The sequence below is a fragment of the Lepisma saccharinum genome, chromosome 18 (assembly GCF_977018435.1).
Source record: "Lepisma saccharinum chromosome 18, izLepSacc3.1, whole genome shotgun sequence".
NCBI classification, from domain to species: domain Eukaryota; kingdom Metazoa; phylum Arthropoda; class Insecta; order Zygentoma; family Lepismatidae; genus Lepisma; species Lepisma saccharinum.
Window position 1 is genome coordinate 11,280,104 of NC_139246.1, and position 20,805 is coordinate 11,300,908.

General features: G+C 38.3%; 1 protein-coding gene across 1 annotated transcript; it reads left to right on the forward strand.

Moving 5' to 3' along the window:
• The first annotated feature begins 1,300 nt into the window (after window positions 1–1,300).
• Window positions 1,301–18,285, forward strand: LOC146001845 (protein C3orf33-like). Its single transcript, XM_083139539.1, has 4 exons — window positions 1,301–1,532; window positions 5,079–5,138; window positions 9,369–9,677; window positions 17,497–18,285. Exons 1-4 carry the CDS (start codon window positions 1,431–1,433, stop codon window positions 17,779–17,781), a joined length of 756 nt encoding a protein of 251 aa, XP_082995665.1. The 5' UTR covers window positions 1,301–1,430; the 3' UTR covers window positions 17,782–18,285.
• Window positions 18,286–20,805: the final 2,520 nt, after the last annotated feature.

The following is a 20,805-nucleotide window of genomic DNA, read 5'->3' on the forward strand; positions in this document are numbered from 1 at the left end:
AGCGCGCATTCTTGTTCCTGTCTGCTGTACTCTGCAGTGAATAATGAAATAATTTGGAATGAAAAATGTATCTCAGAACTGAAAAAGCCAAATGAATATTATTGAAGAAACTACAAAAAAGTGTGTTTTGTTACCTCTTTTGTTTCTGTGTATAAAGTGGACTGAAAACACCAAATCAACCAACCGTGGGGGAGTGGTTACATCACAGTGTGGTACGACACCAGGAGTTTCGGGTTCGAACCCCGACCTGGGCATGGGTGTTCTTTGTGTTTGTGCCTTCATTAATTTTATCGTATCATCTTCGCAAATGAGGACTAAAATTGGTGAACGTTGTAAGTGCCAAAAGCGAAAGTGTTGGGAAATCGCATCGTTCAGCACATCAGCCCGTAAGAACGTTCACACTAGTGCCTCTTTACACGCCCTTTGAAATACTTAGAAGCTACCAGGCACATTTCACGTTTACGACATTATAAAGCATGGCACATTTCACAGTTCAACATGGAAAACGGTGTTTGAATTATTGTGGCACTTACAGCGTTTGCCAATTTTAGTCTTCAATTAACCAAATGTGACAAAAAAGCGACGCTAAGTAACAAAAATGAAATAAAATCATGATTGATGGCTTGATTTGGTTTATTTTACTTCCCTTTTCCGGCACTTTTGTCTAATCGCGAAGATGATACGATAAATTGATGAAGGGACACACACAAAGAATACCCATGGCCAAACCGAGATTCGAGCCCAGGATCTCTGGCTTAGTAGTCAAGTCAAATCGTTTTTTTAAATTATTTTCGAATGGGGGTGGGGGTTATTTGTTTTAGAGATGCTGAACCAAAGGGGGGTCATAACACCCTACAATCACACATTGAGCAAGCCATTGAATGGAACTGCCTTATGATACGCTTGGAACAACAGCTACATCATCGCCTTGATTGTATTGAATACTTTTTTTCCACTTTTTACTTATTTTGATGTCTTTTCTAACGATGGAAGCGGCCCCGGCGCCCACCCTGCGTCGAATAACATGGGTACCCTCGGGGATAAAGTCGGTCAGGGGCGTGATGCTGATCACATCACCCCCACTCACGACCGGATCAAGAAAGTGTGGGGCGTTACCCCCACACCCCCTATACGCCTTCATGGCGTGGTGCTAAGCACAGGGGAGCACTTTTTACTTATTTTGATGTTATTTTTTTTTGTTCATTCAGTTTGTGCACAGATTATCGAGATTATTGTCTTGTGTTCAGATCACAGATTATTTTTTTCACAGTTCCTTTCTACTATTGAAAAAGAAGACGAAGGCGCAAATGAGGAGGAGGAGGAGCCAAGGAGTATAATATCTATGGGAGTAAATATAATGCATATTTGGTGTACATAATATTTTTTGTGAGTGTTTCCTAAGTTGAACAATAAAACATACGACTTAGAAAATGAGTTCTACGAGGCACGAGAAAGCAAAAAATGAAAATGACAAAGAACATTTAATCGACCTACTATCTGTATTTGTAGATGAACACATCCGTGCAGTACAGGTAATAATACACCAGAAAATGGGTGATTTTTTGTGCAGATACTACGAAATTATTTTTTTTTATACCAGTGGAAGAAAATAGTCTTTCTTAAACGTTAATATCTGAAGAATGACTGTGCATATATTTATTTTATACTTATAAATTATTCATTATGTAATTGGCTCTCAAAACTTACTTTCGGATATTTTACATTGCAATTGCACATTGCTTAATTTGCACATAATATTTATAGTTGGTCATTATGTTCTCCCAAGACCTGTGTTTCTTTTTGATAACACGTTATGCTCAGAGAGACTAATTGGGACTTAACATGCATTGTAAAGTGTAATCTGAACAACTGTGCAATGTACCTCCACCGAGGATCGAACCTGGAACATCTTGATTATAAGGTCACAGCGTTACTACTTTACCAAAAGCAATGTACTCAAATACACCCCCAAATGCAATGCCATATTTACGTACAAGATAGTACCTTATGTTTTCTTTTTCTTACATTTTATTCTATTTTTATTTTCCCTGATTCTGCGGTGAAGGTAGTTTAAAAAAAAAAAATCAGGCACTGATTACTTATTTTGAGAATATATTTTATGCATCGTACAATTATCAACTCTAGTCTTACTATTTTAACTTTTATATATGCGAAGTACCTGTTACAATTAAGGGTAACTTAACAGTTTCAACTAGTCAAAACGGATTTCTTCATTTTTACACAAGAAACTACTTACGCGAATCACTTTCTGTAGCATTGTTGAAGTTCCCGAATGTATTTTCTGTCGTTTCATCTTTTTTAGCCATAATTCATGTTTTTATCTATAAAAATATCGCAATTGCCGTTGCTTTCATGTACTTTCTCTACCTGAACCGGATGTTCTGTGCGTTTGATGACGTAACCCTCTGTCACTGTTTCCAACCACCCCGTCTTTTCCCAAAAAGATTATGTGACCCCAAATTTTGGTACTATTATAGTATGTGGAGACAACTATAAATGATATATTTCACACTTTTTTACATTGCTAACGTACTATTTTGGAATGCGGAACATTTCCTAAGGTGAAATAATTCATTTCTAACTAAGATAATGTCTATTTCTTACATTTACGAGTACTTACTGTTACTTGTTATTTCGATTCTGTAACACATTATGGCGGGTGATAGCGTACTGGTTCAGGGCACGTTGTGCGAGTGTTTTGTCGATTTATGCAGTTTTGCAACCTCGTTCACCAGAAAATACCTACTTCCGTGCCCAGATTTGAAATTATGCTAATACCTCACAAACCCTTGACGTTAGCCTCACACACCATTCACGTTAGCCCCAAAAACCATTGACGTTAGCCCCAAAAACCATTGACGTTACCCCCAAAAACTATTTTCCGTAAGGTTAGGTTAAGTTAGGTTAGGCAAGCATAGTTAAAAAAAATTAAAAATACTCAACACGTCATGTTCTAGTGAAAACACGGCGAGTTTGAAACATTGACTATGGGGTTATGTCATCTTAACACATGGAACATTGTGCGGCAGCAGAAACAGCATGTCGGACAGAGATTTTCGCAGAAAAACAACATGTATTTGCATTAAAAAGGATGAAAACTACATTCACGAACTTCCACAACACTACAGAAAATGATTTCTGTGAGTACTTTCTCCTGTAAATTTGAAGAAATCCGTCTCCCCTATACTATAATGTTACCACTACCTGTTCATGGTTCTACGTATTAGCATAATTTAAAACCCAGAAGTAGGTATTTTTTTCATTTACAAGGTTGGAAACATTGCATACCCACTCTGAATCGACAAGCACGATGTGCGATGATTCAGAACGCTCTTGCCATATTGTGTGTCACACAAGCGAAAAAAATGAACAACATTAATTACTCGTAACATGAATAATTGAAGTTATCTTCATGAGAAATTCATAATTACACTTTATAGAATGTTCCGCAATGCACAATAAGTAAGTAGCAATGTTAAAAAGGACGAAATAAATGAGTTATAGGTGTTTTGACTATATGAAACTAGTAATCAATTAAGTTATGCAAGAAGAAAGCCATTGACATTTATGATTTCAGTTTGGCGAGGAGTAGAGCGATAGGATTTTCAGAATCTAAAAACCGAGTAACCATGAGGGTCCACAGGAAGGTTCTTTTGACAAGGAAATAGTTTTGCTGTTCTTATATCGACACAAGTTCCAATTGTTTATTTCTGAACTTATCATGGTGCATAGGCAATTTTTACATGGATCGATTTCTTATGTCTGTTGACACATGCATCAGTGCACTTGCAAACAACATTTAGTAATGATCCTACCTTTATTTTCTTCTGTTTGAACTGCTGACATTCAGTTAAGAATCTTTTACTGTAAGCAGTCAACGTTTGTATGTCCAGCTGTTCAGTCTGCAGTTTTCAAATAATGTTTCGATATCGTAAGCTAGCAGTTTAGTTCATCATGCCACTGAAAAGGAAGTGCTAGTTTAATGATATACTTCGAGGTGAATTTCTTTTTAAGAGGTGTAAAGAATATAATATTGAAACTATACATAATAATTATGGTGTTCATACATACTACTTTGTGGTATTCCTCCTGTCCTCGGGTCCCCAACAGGCTTCTGATTAGTGGTGTCCTGGATTTTTACCTATGAAATATAGCAATCCTAATTTAAAAGGTGTAATTTGAGTTCATCTGCTATTTTCATGTGAGCATAGAATGCCAGTGTCCTATGTACATCCACCTACAAACTTTTGAATTGCCTTGTAGACTTAAAGTGAAGGTAACGGTTCCATATATCAGAGACACATTTCTTCATTTTTACAGAAGAAACTACTTACGGAAATGAGTTTCTCTAAGGTTTCCAACGTTAGACGAGGTATTTTCTTTGATTGTGGAATATATTTGACCGGGAAATCATGTATTTTGGAAGAGAAATATCTCACCGACGCACAAGTGCCATTGCTTTCGCTACGTGAACCTGGATGCTGCATACGTTTGATGACGTAACACCCTGTCAGGGTTTCCAACCCCCCCCCCCCTTTTTTAACTATGCTTGCCTAACCTAACCAAACCTAACCTAACCTTATCGGAATGGTTCTTGGGGCTGTCCGTCAGCTACCGTGCATAATGTACAATTTGCACACGTGATGAACACGATAGTAGGTATTTTTCGGTGAAGAAACTTGGAAACATTGCATACCCACTACAGTAGTCAAGTTTTGCCTGCCAGATTGTGTGTTAAGGAAGCGAAAAAAGGAATAACAAAAAACTACTCTCTATGTGAAAAATTGTGTTTGTTTTCGTGTAAAAAGCATAATGGCACCTTGAACTATGTTCCGCAATACACAATTGGTAAGTACCAACCATGCGAAACACAAAATATCCGATTTCAATGTGTCTCCGATATACGGAACTGTTACCAAAGTGAACACAGATGGTTAACACATGTCTTGGAGAAATCTCCAGTTGCATTTGAAATGTTTTTGGCAATTATAATTAATTTGTAGATTGAAGGAAATACTACATAAATTATTTTATGTTTATTTTTTGTGTTATTTCAGATTGGAACCTATGCAGTAGGTGTCATTGGATTTATAATAGCTTTGAAAAGTGTCAGACCAGTAAGTACTATTATCTGTTTCTACACCTATACTAGATTTTAATTGAAAATATACTGGAACCATATATTTTATTCAGTCAGGATTTTCATATGTGTAACTTACATTCTATTTTTTCTTCATCTTCATGCTTCTGCTTCTGTTCTTGTTTTTACTACAGCTTAGCATAATCTCACCTAATGTGATCCAAACGTCTTGGCTAATATATACGCCACCTGCAGTCGAAGCTAGTAGAAGCAAACAAAAAGCATATACCGCGTGAGGCACCTAAAAGTACCACCTGAAATAGCGAAGAAACCAGAAACAGTAACGATGTGAGGTTTGCGGGAAACAATAATATCAAATGGGGCTCGTAAATCGGAGGTATGGGATGGGTCGAAAAATATCGACAAATGGGGCATCTGGAGCAAAGTCATATTTTTTTTAAATGTAACGATATACAATAACATGCATAATATAAAAGAGTACACGCAGAGAAACACAACGCCGTTGGTCTCATGCATCTACTGCACATAGGAATGAAGATATGGCCATGTGAAAATATGTAAACAAACTAACAAGTGGCCCACTTGACCGTCAGTACCACGGCATGTACAAGTATGAGATGTCGGAAGCCATTGGACAAGATGAAGACAGAACGTGTTAAAGGAAGAAAAAATAAAGTAGACATTGTCAGCACCATGTATTTGACAGTGTTACAGCATAATGAAAATGACCATGACAGTATGTCGAAGAACCACTGCGTAAGAAGCGAAAACCTGTCAAAGTGTGTGTTCAAAGTGGTGGCCGTCAGCTGCGATACAGGCAACGAGGTGCCCACGCAAAGATCGTTGCACAGAATGTAGCATCTCGTAGGGAATGTCCCTACAGGCCGCAGTAATGCGGTGTTGCATATCCTCTGGAGTTGTTGGCACATCCCGGTAGACAATGTCCTTCAGCTTTCCCCACAGAAAAAAGTCTAACTTTGTCAAATCTGGGGAACGAGCCGGCCATTTGACAGGCCCTCCACATCCAATCCAACGATTTGGAAATGTATTTTCCACACATGCTGTAGCGCGTCTTGCACTGTGAGCTGGGCACCCGTCATGTTGGTACCACATGTCCCTCCTTGTCTGAAGTGGTATGTCCTCCAATAGTAAAGGCAGTTCATGTTGTAAAAACTGTATGTATCGGTCAGCATTCAGTGTCCCTTGTATAAAAAAAGGGCCAATGAGATGTTCACCCACTATACCACACCACACGTTCACACTCCATGGGCGCTGGCGTTCCACTTGGCGAAGCCAATGTGGATTTGTCACCGACCAATAGTGCATGTTACTTAGGTTGACATTTCCATGATTGGTAAAAGTTGCCTCGTCAGTGAAGAGGATACGTTACAAATCGGGTCTGTCGTGTCGTAACAACCATGTGCAAAACCGAACACGGTCCAAAAAATCATTCCCGTGAAGTTCCTGATGGAGGGAGATATGATATGGGTGAAACTTGTGTGTGTGTGTGCAGAATGTGCAATACACTTCGCTGACTCATCCCAGCATCCCTGGCAATTTCACGGGAGCTAACGTGCGGATTCACAGCAGCAGCGGCGAGAACATTTGTTGCACCTGCCTCATCTGTAGTTGGCTTGTTCCGCGCACGTGCTCGTGGTGTTACACTTCCGGTGTCTCTTAATTTAATAAATAACTTACCAAACAGACGTCGAGATGGCTGTCGTCTGTCCGGATATCTCTCTGCGTACACACGGTAGGCTTCTGAGGCATTCTTTCGGCATTCCCCATAAATCAGGATCATGTCCGCTTTTTCTATGTTTGTGAACACCATAATCTTCGCTCTTACCACTACGACTGCTTGCTATGAACTAACACGATCTCATGGACCTGCTATCAAAACTTGCTCTGCGTAAAGGCAGTTCTGTCAGGCACCTGAGAAGTCTTACCGTGGTACTGACGGTCAAGTGGGCCACTTGTTAGTTTGTTTCCATATTTTCACATGACCATATCTTCATTCCTATGTGCAGTAGATGCATGAGACCAACGGCGTTGTGTTTCTCTGCGTGTGCTCTTTTATATTATGCATGTTATTGTATATCGTTCCATTTAAAAAAATATGACTTTGCTCCAGATGCCCCATTTGTCGATATTTTTCGACCCACCCCATACCTCCAATTTACGAGCCCCATTTGATATTATTGTTTCACGCAAATCTCACATCGCTACTGTTTCTGGTTTCTTCGCTATTTCAGGTGGTACTTTTAGGTGCCTCACGTGGTATATATATATATACAGGGTGTCATTTTAATGGCACCCACGGACCACAGATTCGTATAGAGGACATCAAAACAAACAACTTTTCTCAGTAACATTTTTCTCGTTGGTGTGTCGATTTGATGCTAGTCTTTCAAAAAAGGCCATTTTGCCGCCTGAATGCTGGCAACCCAACACAACATTTGATCGTATCTGTGACGTCATTTCCTGCGGCGAAACAGCTCACGGAAGGGTTGTAAGGAACACACAAATTTTGGAAAAAATTATAAACTACCAACCACATTATTAGCTGTAAAACGAAGCGAGAAACGCGTCCAGTAGACCGAACATCATAGCCTACCAGCCAGAAGATCAGTAGTCATCTCAGGGGAAGGGGGAAGTGAACTAACGATATGAGAAACGGTAAAAAAGTTATATTCAAAATTATGTATCAATATCACATTTTGTCTCAGCCTACATGTCAAATATCAACAACAATAAATTTTATTGAACTTACAGGTTACATGTGGCTGTTTACGCCCAGCTACATGTCAAATATTTGCAAATCTCGTTGCAAGGTTGATATCTACAGGTTTTTGTCAAGATGCCTACTGGTACTTTTGTGCTGATATCGGAAGTATTCGAGGTTCACGTTACATTACGGCTAAAACACATACAACCACAGTAACAATCTAATTATGAATCAGTAGCTAATATACTGCCCTGTTCACAGTTGCAAACTGTTACAGGTGTATCCGGTGCATAGATAAACACAGTCGCCGGAGAGCTTGTATTACTACTACTTATATCCCTGTATTTTCAACCATTTTTGTCACTTGTCTCATAATGCCCTGAATATACATTATACGTATATGTATTATGTGTTGCTTACCTTTGGAATTTTTAGTTCTTTCATTTCTATTATGTCATCTGTTGAGTGTGTCACAGACAACTAGTATCAGAAGGACGAAGTGGATAGACTAAATTGTGGCTGATTGTAGCTATGTCATTTTTCACAGAATCTGTGTGTTCCTGGCAACCCTGGAACGCATTGCTTCACGACGGGATATGACGTCACAAATGCTATCAAATGTTGTGTGTGGTTGCCAGCATTCAGGCGGAAAAATGGGCTTTTTTCAACGACTGTAGCGCCGAAACTATGAACTAACAATAAAAATGTTACTGAGAAAAGTTGTTTGTTTTGATGTCCTTTATACGTTTCCGTTTTCCGTGGGTGCCATTAAAATGACACCCTGTATATTCCTTCTGCACTGTAACATCACTCTATTAATGGCATATACGATGGTAAATCAAGAAGTAGAGGCAATTTTCACATAACATCTTATTTCCACACAAGAAGAAGAACTACACATATCATGTTTCCACATATCCCCCCTGCATGGCAATGCACTTTTGGTATCGTGCAATCAGCTTCTATATCCCGTCCGCAAAGAAGTTTTGTGGTCTGCCACGTCTGCACTGCCTGCTGGACCTCGTCATCTGACCTGAACCGACGACCATGCAGCTTTAAAACGGCCCACCCACTCATACACCTTTTGTTGAGTCATGGTGCTTGCTCCAAACTGCGCTAACAGCCGACGGTGGATGTCTGCCGGTTTGACTTCCTCCGATCACAGAAAGTGCACTACGGCATGCTGTTCCTCGATGGTGCATTTGTGGGGTGGTGCGTCCATACGTGTGACCTTTTTGCTCCGTGACACTCGACTGAATGGGGCAGTGATGGATACTTCTAATTCCACGTCACTCCAAGTATACACGTGGTGATGTCAGGCACACCCAGTCTTCGTTCATTCCTGCGTAAACACAAAATTGCCTTTAGTTATGATTTACCCTCTTATATACTTAATAGGTTCAGAATTTGTTTTGCTTTCAAGTGTATTCCTAACAAAAAATGTATTTTTAAAAATTAAACAATGTTCATACAAGTGCGCTAAAGTATAATACATGGGGTAATGGATACATATTTTCTTAGTTGCAGAAGTATTCTTCAGCGAAACAGGTGCCAAATATTTATGTGGAGAGGCACAAAACTTTGAAAGGTAGAGTTATCCGGACGGATATGAAAGATGCAAAAGCCTTGTTGTATATTGACCATAAGCCCACAATTGATGTAAAAATGCTGAATGTATTCCAAACGGAGCCTTTGCCGATCCATGTTGCGGGAGTGAATGCAACACCCAGTGCCTTTTATTGGCTTCAGTATACCATACAGGACAAACAGGTCTCGTGTACTGTGATGAAGAAAAATCCTGATAATTTATCTTGCATCGTGGAATACCAGGTTAGTGTTTATCATAGTAATAGAGAAAAATATTTTTATGGGAAATATAAAGATATACATTTGAATCAGTGATGCAACCCTCAACCTTAGATGGAAATGAGTGGGGGGGAGGGCAAACATTGAGGGTTAAGGGTACTTGTAGGAAGCAATTACTGCCCCTAATTGCGAATTTTATGCAAATAAATGTACTTTTCATAAAAATTTTCTTTCTTGCTTCGCTCGCAATCCCTGCTTTAAGTTCAGAGCCGTTGGCAGGAGTCAGCTCTGGGTGCCGAACAATCTACTTGAAAAAAAGTTAGAAAAGAGAGGATGCCTTGGTACCCCGTGAAATTATTTGTGCCCTATTAAATCAATGTTGATAAGGTGAGGCTCATGCATTATTTTCCTGGGGGTTCACCGAAGTCGTATGACACATATTCAGTTTCCACAAATAGACTTTCGTGAAATGGGTCCCACATCATCTGAACGACAGACAAAAGCGAAAAACCTTCACTATGGCAGGAGCTCTCCTGTGGGGGTTCAGCTGAGGGTGGCCGACTCGTGGTTTCTCTTTCTCAACAAAATAATTTGCCATGTTACGGACACAAATACATTACTTCTTGTGTAGAAATTTTAGCGGAAAATCGTCAAAAGGTAAATACATTGTTTATTGTCCATTCTCGAGGTAAATCCCGTATATTACTGAAGGTTCACTGATCCTGTGCACTATAGGGCCAACCGCACCTGATGTTGATTACAGCCTGCCAAAAAATTTGATCTAAAATTTTACTTGTTCTCTTCGCTTGCAATGTATGATTGTTTTCTGTGATGCATTGTAAATTACCAGAGAGAGGTGACCCTTGTCTTAATGAATATTGTCTTCAATGCATGAACAAATGTTTTGAGGAAACGGGGCGTGTACATTTGAGACAAGTTATGTAATTTTTTGTTTTTGGTTTATTATGAGATGAATGAATTGAGTGTGTAATATATTTAAATAATATATGTTGTATGTATATGTATTAAAGAAACTTTTCACACGTACACAATTTAGTGTTAGTATGCATGCAGCAGTATTTTCTTATTTTACATCGCTCCATGTTGCATATGTGTGAAACATATTGTTTATGAAAGTTATACATGTTAACGTAAAAAAAAAATTATATTCGGAATGCATTTATCAAGCATTTTCTATCTTTCAAAAATAGTTTGTGTGTTTGCTTTCTATTATTAATGTGAAATTGAACGTTTTGAAATATTAATTCAAATCGATTGTTTGAACCCAAATTCTTTAGCACTGACTACTACCCCTTTTTTGTGTAATTTATGAGGAGGATAACATCTTTGATAGTACTACTACTACTAATAATATTATTATTTATTATTATTGGTATGTTTATCCAGGTACTTGCCTCCTCCCCCCCTACCCCCTGCAAACAAAAATTCATGGTAAAATGAAAAGTTTCATTACTTTTCTGTCATGGTGTGCATGTATGCACCCACTCGTATGCATATACTTGTTTACTGTTGTGTAATATGAGTTTTTTTTTTCTACAGAACTTAGATATAGGTAAGGAGTAGATGGTGTTCATAAAGATTTTCATTGACAATGCCTGTACACTACTAATAATCAAGGGCTCTACTTGTCATCAGCTGGACTTAACAGCCTTTTAGTATTCAGTAAATCATCCGTCTTGACTAGCCATAAGCTAGGTAATAAACATAATAGTGACCAGAGCCACATATTTATGGTGAATATAACTCTAAATTTGATTTAGAAACTACACAAAATAAACTTTTCCCTTTGTACTTCATTTATGTAGTTGGCAGAGTATTAAGTTTATTCCTGTGTAAAGGGGTCAATTTTTGCTTCTCAAATATTTACAGCAGAATTAATCAATTTTTCATAGTTTGTGTAGGAAAATGCACCTCACACCTTTCAAAAACATGTAAAATGAACGTTACCATTTTTTTTCTCACATTTGGTGTTTCATCAAAAAAGAAATGAACGTGCATCTATTAATTACCCATTTTTTTTTTTATTTATTATTTGGTTCGGACTCCTGCCGAAATATAGTTCTAGATGCATGCCTTGCTGCCACGATATCAGCCATGTACACCCCTGAGTGAAAAAACTGCCCACCCTCGAAAATTTCAAAGTCCAAATCTGCACAATATGACAACAAGGTGGGGCAGTGTAGCAAACCTCACATGCGAGAAAGTAACATCACCAGTACATCGAAGTCTTGGTGATGCTACAACAGATATGTAATGATAGTACATTCAGTATGTTCATAGACTTGAAATTTTTGTTCATGTCCAATGTTTTCGCTTCTTGCTTAATTGTTCACACAGATTTTTCCACGGACACATCTTCCAAATTGGACAACCTTCAATTTGATAACCATTTATTTTTGTGAATGTGAATGGAATGCGAACTACTTGAAATATATATATATTAACAATGCTACTGAAATGATTATTATTAAAATTTCTACAAAACACTTTTTCCTATTAATTCATACACGTCCTGAGTTACCTTACAGAAGAAATTCTCGTCTTTGAAAAACCTACTTCCAATTCTGTTGGTAAAAAGTTTGTTATAAGAAGGAAATCATTTTACAGCAATACTCAAGGTTGCCTGACACTGCAAATGAACCAAGTGATATTTTTGCCGTATAATTGTCATATTTTGATTAACGTTGTTATACTAGGCTCTTCAATCTTGAAATGTTTCTGATAAATGCAAACAAATATTTATATCGAATATTGCAGCACACTGTAGCCAACGTCGTGCTTCCAATAGTTATTTTCAAATGGTTTGAAACGATAGTGAAAACAATAGCACAATTTTAATAATCATAAATTATAAACTCTATCATACGCCGGATAAAAGAATTAGCCGAGTGGAGACTCGAACATGCGATCAAAATGTAAGTCTGAGTTTTTAAGTAGGATACCTTAACCAACTACTCTAGATTTCTCTCGTCTCTTTCACTCACTCACTCACTCACTCACTCTCTCTCTCACTCTCTCACTCTCACTCTCTCCCCCTCCCTTCCTCCCTCCCCCGAACATGCTCTTCCGGGCTCACTCGGCATATTTCCCCCATAAATTACAGTTTGGTTTGTGGCCATGAATATTTTTATATTCTTATGTGTGATTGTTTTGGGAATGTAACCAGCTCCTTCATGCCAAAAGCTGAGTCGGGAAGACTGCCACGATTATCGACAGTATTACAGACTGTGAAGAACTCGCACCATTTTCAGTTTCATTGTCAACATGGTAGGACACTTAATTAAGAACAACAGGAGTGGGGTTGCTAGGGGTTGCTAGTCCCCCATTGGGCGCCTCCCTAGGTGGCGGATAAGGGAAGGCCTTCAAGATATGGAAGGTACCGGAGAGATCCGGAGCGGACCAAAACTAGCAAACTACTGCCTTGTAGTCAGCAAAGGCTAATGGAAAAAACCCTGACAGAAAAGCAGCGATCCTGATAGCTGTGAGAGGCAATCCCTTACCAGGTTGGGCGTGGGATTAACAGTCCAACCCCAGAAAAAATCCTTGTTACGAAACCAAGTGATAGCAGCCGGATGGATGTGAAGGTACGACACAGGCAATGTAAAAGGAAAAACGATTGGAAAATGGCAACATGGAATGTGAGAACCCTTAATAAAGCAGGAGGATTGAATAACCTCAAACAAATAATGGAGCAATATAAGATCGAAGTTATTGCACTACAAGAAATGAGATGGAAAGGAAGAGGTATCATTGATACGGGAGACTTCACAATATTCTATAGTGGACATGGTCAAAATACCTTTGGAACTGGTTTTTTAGTGACAAAAAGAATTAAACAGGTTGTCATAGATTTTGAACCAATCATTGAACGTATATGTAAATTAAGAATAAAAGCAAAACTCTTCAATATCACTGTACATGCACCAACTGAGGAAGCAGAAGAAAAAGACAAAGACCACTTTTATGAGCAGCTGGAAACCATATATAATAAACAGCCAAAACATGATGTCATAATAATTCTTGGAGACTTCAACGCCAAGATAGGAAGAGAGGATGTATATAAGCCAACTATTGGGAAGCATAGCTTACATGTAAACTGTAATGAAAATGGATCAAAACTAGTAGATTTTGCTACCAGTAAAAATATGATTGAGAGTAGCACGACTTTCCCACATAAAAACATACATAAAGCTACCTGGCAGTCTCCAGATAATATGACAAACAATCAGATAGACCATATATTAATAGACAGAAGACATGGCAGTGATATATTAGACGTACAAAGCTACAGAGGAGCAGATGTGGACTCTGATCATTATCTAGTAACCATCAGATATAGACAGCGGATCTCAAACACAAAGAAAGAACAAGGGATTAGACAGACTAAATATAATGTGAAACTGTTGATAAAAAATCCAGAAAAAAGAAGATAATATAGAGCCAGATTGAAACAAAATTTTGAAAATATACAAAATCCCGTAACGATAGAAGAAAAATGGAAAAGAATAAAGGAAAACATTCAGAAAACAGCAGAAGAGACAATAGGATGGGAAGAGAAAACTAAAAGAAAGGAATGGTTTGACGAGAGTTGCCAGAAAGCATTAGATGAAAGAAGCACAGCTAGAAATAAAGTTCTCCAAAGAAAGACCAGAGCAAGTGTAGAGATTTGGATAGTGAAAAGAAGAGAAGCTAAAAGAGAATGTAGAAGAAAGAAACGGCAGTGGGAGAAAGAAAACCTAATAGAACTAAATGAACTACATAATAAGAAAGAAATAAGGAATATGTATCAAATAATAGCAAACTATAAGAAAGGATTTCAACCGCGAACAAATTTGTGTAAAGATAAAGAAGGAAATCTTATTGGAGATAAAAATAAAATAATAAGTAGATGGGCGGGATATTTTAAGGAATTATTAGGCTTCGATGAAAATGAAAATAGGATATTAGAAGTAAGAAATGACCAACAATGGGATGAAGAACAAGACTTGCCTCAACTAATGGATGTCACAATAGCCATACAAAGCTTTAATAATAACAAAGCATCAGGAGAAGATCAAATTACTGCTGAAATGCTCAAATGTGGAGGAGCAGAACTAAAGAAACAAATCTTTGAGCTGATCAAACAGATCTGGAAAAAGCTGAAATGCCAAAGGATTGGATGATAGCAATAATATGTCCGATACACAAAAAGAATGACAAGACATGTTGTAAGAATTATAGGGGCATATCTCTCCTTAACGTGACATACAAAATATTTACAAAAATTCTGGCGAAGAGACTAGAACCATACGTAGAAACACTGTCAGGGGACTACCAGTGCGGATTCAGAAGTAATAGATCAACAATACACCAAATCTTTGTATTAAGAATGATATTAGAGAAAAGTTTTGAACACAATATTAACATACATCAATTATATGTGGACTTTCAACAAGCGGTGGCCGCGGTGGCTCAGTCGGTAACGCGTCTGACTACCATGCTAAAGGTCCTGGGTTCGATCCCCAGCCAATTCAAATCCGGAAACTTTCCTAACGATGGAAGCGGCCCGGCGCCCACCCAGCGTCGAATAACATGGGTACCTGGGGGAAACCCTGGGGGGTAAAGGCGGTCAGGGGCATGATGCTGATCACATCACCCCCACTCACGACTGGATCAAGAAAGTGTGGGGCGTTACCCCCCACACCCCCTATATGCCTTCATGGCATGGTGCTATGCACAGGGGAGCACTTTACCTTTTACCTTTCAACAAGCATTTGACTGTATACAAAGAGAAAAACTGTATAAGATAATGAGAGATATGGATATCCCAGAAAAATTAGTAAAATTGACAGAAATGACCATAAGAAATTCAAAATGCAAAATTAGAATCCAAAACCAACTATCCGAAGAAATTCAAATTGGAAAAGGACTACGACAAGGGGATAGCCTCTCCACACTGCTGTTTAACATAAGTTTGGAACATGTAATTAGAAATATTGAAATAAATCCTGGAGGAACCATCTTAAATAGGACAATACAATACCTTGCATTTGCTGATGACGTTGCCTTACTAAGCAGATCATCAAAAGCATTAGAAGATGCCCTGAAACAATTACAACAAGGAGCACATGAGATTGGACTGGAAATAAACCAGGATAAGACAAAATACATGATAACAACAAGAAACAAGGTCACATATCAAACTATAAATGAGTTCGAAACACACAGCCAAAAGTTTGAACGAGTTGGAAATTTCAAATATCTAGGTTCAACAATAACAGAAGGTAATAGCATTGCCGAAGAGGTAAAAGCAAGAATAACAGCAGGTAACAGATGCTACCATGCATTTGGAAATGTTTTAAAATCCTCACAAGTGAACCGAAAGCTGAAACTAAGGCTGTATAGAACCATAATGAGACCAATAGTGATGTATGGGTCGGAAACCTGGTGTCTGACAAGAAAGGAAGAAGAAAGGCTAGATATATGGGAGAGGAAGGTTTTACGTAAGATATATGGACCAATCAATGAACATGGCATCTGGAGAATTAGGATAAACGAAGAACTAGCAACACTACCAGAACCCAAGTATAACAAGTGAAATAAGATCCAAACGCCTTAGCTGGCTGGGACACGTAGAAAGGATGCAACCAGACAGAGCGGTATATAAGATCTACGAAGGGAAACAGGAAGGCAAGAGGAGTGTTGGCAGACCCAGGAAGAGATGGCTCGACCAGGCAGAAGAAGACCTCAAAGGAATGGGTATAAGGGGATGGAGAACTAGAGCGAAGAACTGAGATGAGTGGGCAGCTATCACCAAGGAGGCCAAGGCCCTGCATGGGCTGTAGAGCCGCGGAGTAAGTAAGTAAGTTAGTAACGGGTGTTGTTTATGTGACCAAACACCCAATTGCTATTGTGTTCATTTCTGGCTATATATGCATTTTTTGTGTGCATGCATGTCTGTTTTTTTTTTTCAGAATTCATTATATGCATACATTCAGCACGTAATGTTTATCAAGTTGTAAATAAATATTTTTAATCTTTTTTGGAACTAACATATCAATCATTTTTCAGAAGTTTCAGAAGACCAACCCAGCAATTGCAATGTTGACGAATGAAGCAGGAGCGAAGAATGTGTTGTGAAATTTATCAATTGTTTAATTATTTGTAATTACTAGGGATGGGACGATATGAAATTTTGGCCAATACCGATAAAGTACCGATATAAAATTTACTGATACCGATAACCGATATTCTACCGATCCGATATAAAATTAGAAATGGTCCTGGAAAAACCTGAAAGGTTCATTGACCTCCTTAAAAAATGTGTGTTACAAAGTGATTGCAGTACAAGAGAAATTGCATATTTAGACATTTACTTTTTAAAAAAGTAGGGCATGGGGATTATCCATAAAAATTACAACAAAATGGCAGAATTTTGCACTAAACTATCAGATATTTATCGATATATCGGATCGGTAAAATAATCGGTAATTTTACCGATAAACCGATACACCGATATGCCTATATCGGCCGATACCGATAGAGTACCGATTAATCGGTCCCATCCCTAGTAATTACTCTTAAGAAATAAGTAAATACATCAATTACATATCTGTAATCGACGTACTGGTGATGCTACTTTCTCGCACGTGAGATTTGCTACACTGCCCCACCTTGTTGTCACATCGTGCAGATTTGGACTTTGAAATTTTCGAGGGTGGGCAGTTTTTTTGCTCAAGGGTGTACTTTCCTATGTTTCATTCTTGTTGTAGTAACCTGGAAAGACAGAGATTTCAATACTAAATTCAAAAAATGAGATTCTATACATATTTGCTTGTTTCAGAATTCACGGAGGAGAAACATTGCTGAGGACCTGGTTGGTATTGGGTTTGCATCTGTAGCACCATTTGAACATGAATTGGAATCCAGCAAGCTATACTCAAGACATTACAAGAAGTTACTGTCTGTAGAAGAGAGAGCCGAAAAACACGGCTTGGGAATGTGGTTCGAAGGAGGCAGCAGAGTGTATAGATACTGGGATAAAATAGCTGCACTTCTAAGGAGATACCTCACTTCTGTAGTGACTTTCAAAAGAACTCCACAACAATCACTACAAGTTCAAAAGTAGATTGTGAAATATGTATAGTAATTTCAATTTTGATAATAAACATAGATATGAGTACTTAATAAGGATATAATTAAAAAGTAGTCATTTAGTGGCAGATATTTTGTACAACAGCTGATTATGTCCAGAATGTCGTATTGTTATTTCAGGTTTTTTTGTTTTTTGCATTGCATATCAAAGATGCAAGACTGAAAGACATTACGTTGTTTTAGGGGAATTAGTAAGAAGTTTGAGATAGAAAAAATGCATTGTCAAATTTGTCAAGCAAATTGAATTATTGAAGACTGACTTATTTTTTGCCTTAAATATATTCTGGTACCTTTGAATAGGGCATTGTTGAATGGATCCTTTTGGATGTTTAACAGTTGCAATGATATGCAGACTAAAAATATTGTACATGCAGTATAGACTGTATATAGGTGCTATTGTTGAAAACTGTTCTGGTTATATATTTCTTTTGTGCAGTGTTCTGTTAACAGACTAATAAATTGACTATTTTAATTACAATCGCGATCTATACTTGGAGTATAACTTTGAAACCTGTTTTCTTAGGGGCTGAGCCTACACCAGCCACATGCATAAATGCCATGTGACTCTCCCATGGAGTCTTAAATATTGTGGAAATTATGCAGTTGGTGATTAAATGATTATGAGGGTGTGCTGAAAAGTAATGCCTCCTATTTTTTTGTGACGGTGCAGTGTAAAGACATTTTGGATTTTGAGCAACCATGGATTGTACTCTTCAGACTTTCTCCGTTCTCCATTCCAAGTTTCAAACTTCTATCACCAGGGGTTGCTGAACTAGAGCGAGGAAAATGGCAGCATGTAACCATACTATGTCGGTGCACCTGAAACCTCATGTGGTGACAGAGTTTCTAGCTGCAGAAAATGTGTCCCCCCATTGACATTCATTAGAGAATGAAGGCTTTTTATGGCAATGAATGTGTAACGTTTGTACTGTATTATGTTGGGCTGTTCATGCTCACAATGAAAACCCCTGCCAAGGAACTCTTATCTCAAGAGGTTCTTGTCACATTCTCTGGTGAATGTCAATTGGGGGGACACATTTTCTGCAGTGAGAAACTCAGTTATCACACTCAGTTTCAGGTGCACCGACATAGTATGGTTACATGCTGCCATTTTCCTCGCTCTAGTTCAGCAACCCCTGGTGATAGAAGTTTGAAACTTGGAATGGAGAACGGGGAAAGTCTGAAGAGTACAATCCATGGTTGCTCAAAATCCAAAATGTCTTTACTCCGTCACAAAAAAATAGGAGGATTGCCTTTTCAGCATGCCCTCGTACGAGGGCTGAGCTGATACCACTTTGAACTGATACTTATGCTGATAAGTAACTGCCATCATCTGTCGTGTTCCCTGTGCCAAAACATGCCTGCTGAAATCCAGTTATCCAGGTCTGGACAAACAAAAGTCTAAAGTTTGAAATGAAAAGGGGGATTAGTCCATGTTTGATTTTCCAAGAATATCCTATATACTATGCCTGAGACACATCCACCACTGTCATGGGCGATGGCCGTTTTGACTGTGGGAAGTATCTAAAGAGAGAGATGTCAGCAAACACCAAAGAAAGTGGAAGGATTAGCCACAGGTGGCTCGTTGGGGTTATTGTTACATAAGACCGCATATGTATGAATAAAGCCTGGTAGGCTTCGAAGAGAACTAAAGAGAAGCAGCAAACTTCTATGGGAATAATTTCACTTTAAGTGAGAGTATCGATCTTTGTGTCACGTACTTGCTGTTCTTGGAAATTGAGTACAGGTTCATTTAACAAATGCACAACTATTTTTCACTTTATTTTTGCAAAACCAAAGGTAAGTTGGAAACCGTGAATGAACCTTTGAAAAGGAACAAATTTTGGTTTTGGCCGTGCTTCTAGCGACTCAAAAACAATGGTATTGGCTAGTATCGGTGCAAAAATATCAAGCAATATTTACCGATACTGATACCACTGCTATCGGCCACATCGGTATCAGCTCAACCTCATGTGAAATAATGACTGTTTTAAATCAAAACTCTTGGTAGACTTGTTGCCTAGTTTCAGTGAAGAACATGTATATTAAACTTTATTAACATTCTGAATTACTTTCGAGTTGTTACAATTTTAATTTGTATTTGTCTTGTTCAGTCCTTCTATATATACACTATCTGTTCAAAAGTATCCTTACATCCCTGGTAATAGTGACCTGAAGCCTAGACATCACAGCAAATTCACAGTCCAGTATAAAAGAAGGCAGGGCACTGGCTGGAGTTCATAGAAAGAAGTATGAGGTGGGCAGTCAGCAGAACTCGGGTGACCTCAAACATGAACTGGTCATTGGTTGCCACATGAATTAGAAGTCTGTCAGGGACATTTCCACCCTTCTGCAGTTGCCAAAATTGTTAGTGTACATACAAACTAAACCAATTGTCCTACAATAAAACTTTGAACTTTAATCTCTCCAATAATGTGTGTATTATGTTCCTGTCGTGTATGGTCTGTTGGAAATAACATTTTGAAATCGCTCCTTTTTTTTACTACATTATTTCCTCTCGCCTGGAAATTTGATAAATTGGAGTTATGTCTGTCTGGTTCTCACACGACGAGATGTGACTGTGAAGTAGAAATGTGAAGGAGCAACAGCAAGAAAATCGTGACATGATAGCAGGGTTGTTAAAACGTCGAGGAACTCCTAAATTCTAATGGGTTCTGTAACAGGACCAGGACCTTTTTTCGCGCACACTTTAATTTGGTCAAAGTTGTGTATTCTTTCATTTCAATATGGAACTTGGACTGTATTTAAACTGATCAGGGAAAAAGGTACCTGGACGGTGTTTGAATTGATTAGGAAAAATGGGTCCTGAACAGTATTTAAATTGATCTGGAAAGAAGGTTCCTGGACCGTATTGAAATTAACCTGGAGTGGTGTAAAGAGTTATGCCACTGGAGAGTGAAGGATAATTGATGAATCACACTATACCATGTAGCAGTTGGATGATAGGGTTTGTGTGTGGCATATGCCCAGAGAAGAA